The 10,894-nt window shown below is 38.1% G+C and overlaps 1 protein-coding gene across 14 annotated transcripts in view; it reads left to right on the top strand.

Moving 5' to 3' along the window:
• SPMIP4 (sperm microtubule inner protein 4) overlaps positions 1–7,076 on the top strand; it is a 40,902-nt gene extending 33,826 nt beyond the window's left edge. For 11 of the 14 annotated variants that reach the window (XM_086398419.1, XM_086398417.1, XM_086398420.1 and 8 more), the window contains 3 exons: positions 773–947; positions 1,241–1,332; positions 6,044–7,076. In XM_086398419.1, coding sequence (XP_086254545.1) covers positions 773–947; positions 1,241–1,332; positions 6,044–6,847 — 1,071 coding nt within the window. In that variant the 3' untranslated portion in view covers positions 6,848–7,076. The remainder of the gene's footprint in view (positions 1–772; positions 948–1,240; positions 1,333–6,043) is intronic. The other 3 variants (XM_086398424.1, XM_086398425.1, XM_086398426.1) reach the window with 1 other exon arrangement.
• Positions 7,077–10,894: the final 3,818 nt, after the last annotated feature.

Raw genomic sequence — 10,894 nt, 5'->3', positions numbered from 1 at the left:
AAGCCCTAGTTTCTGCGGTGTCACCTAACATGCTCTCTTGTCGCCTCCCACCCTGTGCTTCCAGCACCACTTCCCTACTCGGCTGGAATCAATTTCTCCCTCCTCTGAACTTCCAAATTATTTTGTCTTAACTTCTCCTGTAGCAAAGAGTTAGTGTCCATCTTATAGTCATTTATGTTCACGCCTTATCTCCCCTTCTAGCCAGTATACTCCTCGATGACAAGATTTGTTTCTGATCCATCCGTGTGTCTGCCACTACCTTACACATGTAGGTGCTCTGTAAATATGTATTGAGAATCATCAATCTGAGAAAAAGTGAATTTCTAAGTAAACAAAAAGACTACAGTGAAACCCATTCATTCACTTTTATGTGCATTCCTCCTTTTGAAAATACAAAACTCTATTTGTAAAGCAGTTATGTCTACAGAATGAAATTTTTATTTGAATTTCAGTGAGTTAGCCTTCATCAGAAATTCATAAATGATATCATATGGTGTCATTTTAGGCAGGGAAGGAGAAGTAGGAGGCACACAATTTTGGCTGTACCTCAGAGTCCTTTATTTCTCTAATAAAATTTCATTGCATTTCTCCAAAGTATACTTTCAGACGCCCTGCTAAAGTAAAGGAATTTTCAAAAAGACCTCCTTTGATAAAAATACTGTGTTTAACTCTAAATACAGTTTAGGTTACAGTTGCAGAATTTTAGTAATTAATGAAGGAAAAATATTATGATCTTTTCTAACAGCAATGACCTTTTATACTCATATTCTAGCTTCCTAAATGTGTTGAGAAAAACAAGCCAGTGTTCTACCCAAAACCACCTAAAACCTTCGCTCCTAACACTTCTTTAAATTCATGGGACCCTATTACTTCTCTAAAAGAAGTCAACATACAAAGAAATCTCGAGAAGTCCCACTGGATCACTTCATATAATCATGATTTTACAGGTATGAGTTCACTTTAATGAGTAAAAAGAACAAACTTAGAATATTTAACAAGTGCTATTACAGCTTTATCTTCTAATATTTCCCCGTTTTCTTAATCTAAGTAGCAATAGGAATAAGGTGGGTGGTAAGTTCCTCTTAAAGGGTAATTGGAAAGTTAAGTTTGTTTTCATTTTTTATCATTTCTAATTATATTACTAAGGGGAACAGGTAAGTGTTTCTATGAAAAGGTCTAAATTTACATAGCATTCTTCATTTACTTTAACAAAATAATAAGATGTGATGTTTCCATTAAGGTCTGGGGCCCATGAATCCCCTTGAACTGGATGATTACCATGAAAAGGAGGTAGCAGAGTTAACTGGACAGATAGGATTTGACCCAGAGCCTGTAAGTAATTGCAGTCAACTCTCAGTTATTTAGGGGGAAAGTGTCTATATTTGGGGGCTTCCCAGGTGGCTCAGGGGGTAAAGAATCCACCTGCAATGCAGGAGACGCCGGTGCAATCACTGTGTTAGGAAGGTCCCCTGGAGGAGGTCATGGCAACCCACTCCAGTATTCTTGCCTGGAGGATCCCATTAAAAAAGGAGCCTGACAGGCTATAGTCCACAGGGTCCCAAAGAGTCAGACGCGCCTGGTGTGTCTGAGTACACATGCACGCACACATCTAGGTTCTGGGCTCCTTGCTTTACTCACTTTTTATTTGCTTCCTGAATATTAGTGACCAAGCCAGCAAAGGGAAAATTTAACTCAGTTCAGAAGTTAATTCTGAATTGATTCGAACCTGTCCACTGTTTTGAAGAACAAGCAGGTTTTCTTATCTTCATCACATGGGTGCATGCTACATCACTTCATTTGTGTCGGACTTTTTGCGGCCCTGTGGACTGCAGCCTGCCAGGCTCCTCTGTCTATGGGATTCTCCAGGCAGGAATACTGGAATGGGTTGCCGTGCCCTCTTTCAGGGGACTTCCAGACCCAGGAATCAAACCCATGTCTAATTATGTCTCCTGCACTGACAGGCAGGTTCTTTACCACTAGCACTAGCTGGCAAGTCCTTTCTTCATCACAGTACTGGGTTATTTTTGTTTTATTTTGTTTTACAGATTTTCTACTATGCTACTGTTGCTAAAATTTACAAAGGAATTGGTTTATGAACATTTACCTAGTAATAAATGTGGTTCTTAATAAATTCTGTGAATCTGCATATTTTATATCTTGTACATTTTCACTGCTGCTGAAGAGATAAAGGCTTCCTCCTGATATCCACAATCATTGAGAGTTGGCTGAATTACAAACAAAAGCCAATAAATTCTCTGCAAATAACAAGAGATTTCTTAATTGATTATGTGAAATGTCCTAAAAGAAATGACCAAGCCCTTTAGTGATAGAAGTTATAATTTCTTAGCTTAATTATGCAAGTGAAATAAAATGATCTAATAGGATACATTTATGTTTTATTTGGACCTAAATTTGATCCTCTAAAACTCAGTTTTTTAAACAAGATTAATATTTCCAAAGATGTAGGTTCTGGAAAGACACCTAAGAAACAATGTTAAGGTATTTCAACATGAACTCTTTTTAGACTGAATGATCAAATTTATTTTATATACCTTCAGTATTTCTCAGGGTGATATAATAAATCATAACACTAGAAGTAGTCCCACAGACTGTGCCTTATAATTCACTAAAAGGTTTTTAATTTTCTCTATGTTTTACCTGTAACAAACATTCTCTAAGGCTAGAGAAGACTATACATATACTGTGACGTTGTCAGGTGTGTTCAACAGCCGTCCAGATTTCCAGATTTAAGCCCGTAGAGTCCAGTCCCTCAGGAAGCAGCTTTATCATTTTTACAAGGAAATACATGTACAGTTATACAAAGGATGTTTGTCAAGTATATTATATGCAAAATTATCATACAAGTAAATAACACCTAAATTTTTTATTAATAACAAGATAAAATATGTCTTAAATAGTTGGAAGTTTAAAAGAAAGTTTAAGTGACTCTTGCTTGTTTCTAATTAAAATATAAATAATAGAGTCTGAGAAAGCATGTTTTACTGGTGATAAATATGTGTATGAAATATTTTGTTGTAGAATAAAGTAAAGGTATAAAGGCTGCTTCTCACATATAAGGATACCATCAAAGTAAGATATATACTTTTTTGTTTATGATAAATTTAACAGTGTATTTCAAAGGAATTTTTTTCTTGTTTTCATAGTATCTACTCAAGCCTGATTAGTTAAAGGAAATAACAAATTTGTTGATAACAGTATGGAAACTCTTCCAACTATGAACAGATTAGGTTTCAAAAAGCTGTTCCCAAGTCCTTTTTTTTTTCTAATTCCAAACTAGAGTTATATTTTCACCATTCTTATTTTTATCTTTGCTATCAATTCCATCATTGTCACACATTCATTTGTTTTTAGTATTCTTTCTTAAAGAGATTATAAAAATGTTCAAATGTTCAATGTTAACATACAGAAAAGTCTAAATAATTTTACAGTTAAGACCTGTATACCCATGGTCTAGATTTTACCGTAGCATTTTACTATACTTATTTTATCACACATCTATCTTGCCATCACTCCAAACATCGATAAATTCACTTTCTTTTTTCTGCATTTCCATGTAAATCACAGATTTACACTTAATCCTAAACATTCAGCATGTGTGTGTGTGTGTGTGTGCATGTGTGCTCAGTCGACTTTTTGGGACCCCATGGACTGTAGCCTGCCAGACTCCTCTGTCCATGGGATTTTTCCAGGCAAGAGCACTGGAGTGGGTCACCATGCCCTTCTCCAGGGGATCTTCTTGACCCAAAGATCAAACCCGAGTCTCCTCCTGCATTGTAGGCAGATTCTTTACCGCTGAGCCAATAGGAAACCTCAAAAATGCGTACCATTAATTGGACTTAAATTAATTTTTTCTTTTAAGGTGATAGCTCAGTTGGTAAAGAATCCTCCTGCAAGGCAGGAGACCCCAGTTCAACTCCTGGGTTGGGAAGATCCAATGGAGAAGGGATAGGCTACCCACTCCAGTATTCTGGCCTGGAGAATTCCATGGACTGTACAGTCCATGGGGTCGCAAAGTGCCGGGGTCCAGCCCCGGCTGATCCAGGGTATTCAAAGGAGAGACGGTGTAGGCGAAGATCAGGAAACAACTGCTTAATTAAATGTTAATTAAGGATATAAAGAGTAATAGAATGAGGATAGCTCAGTGAGGAAATTCAGTGGAGAAAAGAGGCTGAATAATTCAGCCAGAAGGTAAGAGAAAGAACAACATGGTGAGACCAAGTTTCGGTGAACAAGGCCCGCACTTTATTTTCCAAAGTAGTTTTTATACCTTAAGTTATGCATAGAGGATAATGGGGGAAGGGGTAGAGTCAGGCAGCAAGCCAGGCTTTCTTCCTGCAAACTTATCATATGCAAAAGCTTAGGTGATTTGCATCATCTTCTGGCCCGGAGGCCTGTTAACATTTTAAGACCCTTTCTTCAGAAAACTTATTTTTCTCTAAAGGTGATTGGTCAGGAGCCACCCTCCAAAAGCATTAGATAAAGTTGCATTCCTACAGAGCAAAGGTGTGGTGGGTTATTAACAAGAAAAAGAATTAACAGGTTACAAACATTAAAGCTACTACTTATACCAATTATATTAATCAATACACTGCCAGGGATACAGCAGGTAAGGGATATGGAAACTTAGCAGCAAACATTGGCCCAACAAGTGAAAATCCCTTCACCAATACAATTTCTAATCAATCTTTTAACTACTCAAAAGAATCTGTGTTTAGACAGTTTAGAACATCTCCTGCCTCTCACAGTTGGGAGGCTCTGAACAGTCACACGTGGCCGGAAAAACCTATTCAGGCAGGCTAGAGGATTTCCAAAGGAGTTTGTAGGTTAAACACTGTCACACCCAGGAATTATTAACTGGAGCTATAAGCTAACTCTTTTTTCAGAGAGAGGTAGTGGGGGACAGCCCCCCGTAAAGTCAGAGGTGTAGGTGAAAGCACAAAGCAGAAAGTAGGCAGACTCTGGTTTTGGGGGTAGATTGCTCGAGAATTTCCAGGGAGACTCCTGAGGCTTGATCCCGCCTTTGCGTATGCCAAGCCTCCTTCCTCATGACCTTTGCCAGGGGCGGAGCTCGCTCCCCGCAGCAAAGGGTCGGACACAACTCAGTGACTTTCACTTCACTTCACATACATTCATTACAATTACACAATCCTTAAGTGTACAGTCCATAAGTTTTGACAAATGCATACACCTTTGTAACCCAAACCTCTATCAATATATTCAACATTACCATCCTCCCAGAAAGTCCCTTCATGCCCCTTCCAAGTCAACTCCTCCCTCTTCCTCATCCCTCCCCCCAGTCATATATCTATTAATAACCCCTTCAACATACTCATTGCTTTTGCAGTTTCCAGACATGATTAAGTTCACAATATCTGTCAAACATCTCAAAAAAGAAGCACAGCTATGACAAACCCCTGTCAGACCAGTGTTTCTCCAAGCATAGGATATCACTGGCCTTAGCATCACTCGAGATGCTTATTAAGAGAACAGATTCCTAAGCCCTACTGCAGACCCTCTGCATCACAATCTCAGAGGACCAAGCTTGGGAATCTTATTTTCTGCTAATTCAAAAGCTGATTCTGAGTCAACCAACCAAGGTTTAAAAACCCTTGCCTGAGTCTAATAAAGAAGGCTTTGGCTGAGATTTAGATAATTGCATGTAAATTTTAATTAACATCATCTGTGTTGGTGACAGACATCATCATAAAATATGACCTGTTTCATTCCAATAAGTTCTTTTATATCTTGGAAAGTCTGAAAGCAAAGAGTTCCTACATGGAAAAATTTCTCTATAGCCAAGTAAAAATGTGGCCTTTCCTTATAAAAACGTGTTTATTAGGACCCAAATTTCAATGTCTTTAAATAAATATCAGTAAACATTGCAGTGTTTACTCCAACCCATCCTGTGTTTGCTCAGATAGTGAAAATGGGTATGGGTTTTGACCTGCCATTTGTGGCAATATCCTGACAATGCTAGATCTATTAATTAGTTCATTTTCTCTTTTTTATCCTACTACCACAGCAAGAAAAATTCCATCCTGCCTTAAAGCCCACCAGACCCTTGGAAGGACGAATTGCCCGACTGATTCAGAACCAACGTCCTCTGGAGGCTATTCTTGAGCAAAGACCATCTTCCTGTCCAGACTGTACCCCTAGAGTTCTGTGTACTTTTCATACCTTTGTGCCCAGTTCTACAGAAATGATGGCTCTGAGTGATAACATACCTGCAGATGTGACACACAAAAACCAGGAGATTGAAGAAAAGATTAAGGAAGAACAAAGCTTGCTATCTACCTATGCACTCCCATCCTGTTACCCAACAAAAGATCTGGCTAATACTTACGACATAAAACCATTTCCAAAAATCACAGATACTAAAAAGACAGAAGATTTGTACTGGAGACAGCTGTCATTAAAACCCCAACTTATACCTTACTGTAACCCAGATCATTACATTCCCTATGAACATTTAAATCAGTATAATGTGTATCAAAATCCTGTTAGCCTTAGTAAGCCTGGTATTTTACAAAGTAAACCAGACCTGAAAACTTTTGATTTTGAACACTTTTTAAGTAAGCCAGAACAGTTGACCTTGAATATGGAGGATGATGAAGAAACAAAACCTATCCTGGGTTGGATTCCTAGAGCTGGAGTGGCCAAACCTCAAACGGACCTGCTGGAGCTTAAGAACGCTTTTTCAAAAACTGGTGCACAAAAACGTTTCCATAAATCAGTTCTCGAAGACTATAAAGACCTCAGGGATAAAGAGCACTCGGGGAAGAAACACCAATTCTATGGCCATAATTCCTATTATTTCTATAATTGAGCTATTCATCCTTCCCTTCAAAACCCAGCTTCTAGCAAGAAAAGAAAAAATATAACAATTTCTTCCTCATTGCTGGATTCTGTTTTTTGGAGAAGCCATAATGAACTTGTTAATGAGGTTTATGTTTTCAGGTATTTAAGTTAGGGTCTGATCAGAAGAACCCAGAAAAGGTGATGTTCTGCCTTCTTCAAAAGTTTAACAATTTGACAATAAAATAGAACCAGAAAAATTTATAGTCTTTAATCTCATTTTCAAATTATATGTCAAGGAATATTTCCAAAATCATAATAAACAATGTGTATGACAAAATTTTACAAAAAATATTTGAAAAAAACTCAAATTCCCGATAATCGACAAACGTCTATACAAACTACAGTAGTACCTTAATAAAATAAATATATGGACACTGTCCCTGTAGGTAAATGTTTGTATAAAATGACAACTAGGTACAAAGACAAAATTCAAAAGCCCAGTTAACTGAGGGACTGACAGCTCTACAAACTACATTACCTTAATAAATACGTGGGCCCTGTTCCTTTGTGTAAACACGTGGACAAAATAAGTTAGTGGAAAAGACAAAACTCAAAATGCTTTGCATGCGCACACATTCTAAGTTGGATGTTTCTTTTCCTTTCACCTTCTGATAGAGAAACATAACCATTTCTTTTATGAAGAAAAAATGATTTTATTGCAAAGATCTAGAAATGGTTTTAATTAGTAACTGATGAACTCTATGGCAAGAAAGGATGGTGTCTTAGTCTGTTTGGGCTGCTATGACAACATACCACGAACTCGGTGGCTTATGTAAACAACAAACATCATTCTCACGGTTCTGGAGGCGGGGAAGTCCAGGTCACGGCGCTGGCAGGTTTGGTGTCCCGTGAGGCTCTGCTTCCTCACTGACCGCCATCTTCTCACCACAACCTCACTTGATAAAAGAAGCAAGGGATCTATCTCTCTGGGCTTCTTTTGAGGGCACTAACCCCATTCATGAAGGTTCTGCCTTCATGAACTAAAGTGAAAGTTGCTGAGTCGTATCCGACTGTTTGTGACCCCGTGGTCTATACAGTCTGTGGAATTCTCCAGGCCAGAACTGGAATGGGTAGCCTTTCCCTTCTCCAGGGGATCTTCCCAACCCAGGTCTTCTGCATTGCAGGCAGATTCTTTACCAACTGAGCCACCAGGGAAGACCAAAAATACTGGAGTGGGTAGCCTATCCCTTCTCAATTGTATCTTTCCAACCCAGGAGTCAAACTGGGGTCTCCTGTATTGCAGGCAGAAACTAATCACATGCCAAAGACTCCCACCTCCTAATAAGCTTGGGGGTTAGGATTTCAATATATAAATTTTCAGGGAGGGGGATACAAACATTCAGACCACAGCAGATGGCTTGATATCTATTATTCTAAAGCCAAATATGATTTTAGAAGGTGTCCACCAAGAGTTTATATGACTGCTAAATGGAATAAACTCATTTATTGATAATATGCCAAGAGCTATGTTTTAGACAGTTTACCATGGAAAGTTCATGAGGAATTTCTGAGTGTATTTTTGAGATTTAATATTTGTTTTTGTTTCATGACCAATATGTCATTTGGTTACACCCTCTTTAAAACTATTCTGGGCTAAAATTATGGAATGGAATTTTTTCCAAATTTTATTCTGTAGCACTAGTTATATTCATTAAATTAGGTATTGTGGGAAGCAAAAAGTCACATGGTAAAATAACGTTGGGGAAAACTGGGGGCAAGAAAGTCAATCACATGACTTAATCACAAGATTCTCCATATCTTCTGACATGTAAACATATTGGGGTATGCCGAAGGTGAGGGGGATGGGCTTCCCTGGTGGCTCAGTGATAAAGAATCCATTTGCCAATGCAGGTTTGATCCCTAATCCGGGAAGAGCCCCTGGAGAAGGAAAGGGGACCCCACTCCAGTATTCTTGCCTGGTAAATCTCATGGACTGAGGAGCCTGGTGGGCTATACAGTCCATGGGATCACGAAGAGTCAGACATGACTTAGCAACTGAACAACAAGGCAAAGAAGTCGGGGTGTAAGGGGGGGTGGGGTGGGCGGGATTGGACAGTGACTCTAAGAGTTTGCTCTTCAGTTACTCTACTGACTTCTGGTTTCCACTGTTGCTATTGAGAGATGTGATATATATCTATTTGTAATTTTCTTAAGTAGATAATCTCTCTTTTACATCTATTTTAAATACTTCTTTTTGTCTAGAAAGTTCTGATGTTCCATCACCAGGTCTTAATGCTGATTTTGTTTATCCTGTTTGCATTCATGTGCTTTCTGAATCTGAGACTCATGTCTTACATCAGTTTTGGAAAATTCCCAGATTTATATTTTCAAACACAGGCCTCTCCCTAATTTTCTCTATTTTAGTCTTCTGAAACTCTAAATAGACCTCCTTATACTATCTTTCTTATGTCTTTTTTTTTTCTTATGTCTTAACTTCTCTAATTTCTCTTTTATATATTCTACCATTTGTTCTCTAAATTACATTTAGTAATTACTTTGTATTTACCTTCCATTTCATTAATTCTTTCATTTGTACCTTTTCTTTAAACCTGCTTTTAAAATGTGCTTTGTGGCCCATCTTTTGAGTCTTTAATGCAGGACGATTGGCCATATTTACTTATTGTGTGTGTGTGTGTGTGCGCGCGCTTAGTCGCTTCAGTCATGTGTGACTCTTTGCAACCCCATGGACTGAAGCCTGCCAGGCTGTCCGTGGGATTTTTCAAGCACAAATACTGGAATGGGTTGCTATGCCCTCCTCCAGGGGATCTTCCAGACCCAAGGATCAAACCCAAGTTTCCTGCATCTCCTGCATTGCAGACGGATTCTTTACCACTGAGGCACTGGGGAAGCCCACATACTTATTTTATATATTTTTAAAAATCAATTAATCTATAATCCAGTCACCAAAATATCAAGAACTCACATGCTATGTTCCTCCTCATTCCATTTCCCAGCCTGTACTCTCAGAATCACAGTAGGCATTATGCTTTCCTTTAGTTATAGCTATGGCTTAGTCTTTCTTCTCCTTGAATTTTGTATAAAGCTCACCCTATATATGAAGTTTATTTCAGTGACTTTAACTTTTATTTACAGAAATTATTTTTGTCTTTTTAAAATCTGCCACATTATTTCTGATAATCCCTTGTTTGTTGCACATGTTTTTGTTTCCTTCTTTATCTAAATGTTTTCAAATATCATTTCACATTATACATTGTAAAGGTAAATAAAATTTATTTTCTCTGTTTACAAAGGAAAAAGTGGAGAAGGAAATGGCAACCCATTTCTGTATTCTTGCCTGGAGAATTCCATGGACTGTGCCTGGCAGGCTACAGTCCAAGGTCCCGAGAATCGGACACAACTGAAGTGACTAACACATAATGGAAAAAGAGACCTTTCCCCTCTCTCCCATCTTCTAAGAGGAAGGAAGAAAATCTAAACCACCTAAATCCTCACACTAACCATTTGGAATGTAAATAGGTCTCTCAAAAAATGTAAACACCTCGGTAGATAGAGCTTCACCTTGGGAGCTTAATGCAGGTGTAACCATTTACTTCTCAGGAAAGTAAGTTTTATTTTTCTTTTGGATGAGGACAACTCATTAAACAAATGGCTACCACAAATTCCCAAGTGAACTTAGGGCGAAATAATGTGAAAAAATAAAAACTTAACTAAGAAGGATCTGGCCACAAACGGTGATGTCAAGTCCTCCTGTGGAAAACAGGGGACCGTTAATCCAAATAACGTGACAATGATGCTGCCAAATGGAAAACAGGGCACTACTGACCCTAAAGCCTCATCTTATATGCTAGCTAAAAGCAGCATGAGATAAAAGCATTATAATTAGTTTAGCTGTATAAATTGTGTGAGGTCTTACTTTGATTTGGTAGTTTCTTCTAGATTACCTATATACAGCTATTTTATATTGTGCTTATTCAGTAAGAAATGTGTTTGCTTTCTTTCCATAGTGATGTGAGGTCTCTCTTTTTCAGTAAGGTTTTTACTTCTCCAACAGTAT

This window comes from Bos grunniens, chromosome 4 (assembly GCF_055505025.1).
Source record: "Bos grunniens cultivar Pamir isolate PY7600 chromosome 4, Bosgru_T2T1.0, whole genome shotgun sequence".
Classification (NCBI taxonomy): Eukaryota; Metazoa; Chordata; class Mammalia; order Artiodactyla; family Bovidae; genus Bos; species Bos grunniens.
The sequence above is the reverse complement of the archived record's forward strand: the minus strand, read 5'-3'. Positions and strand labels throughout refer to the sequence as shown.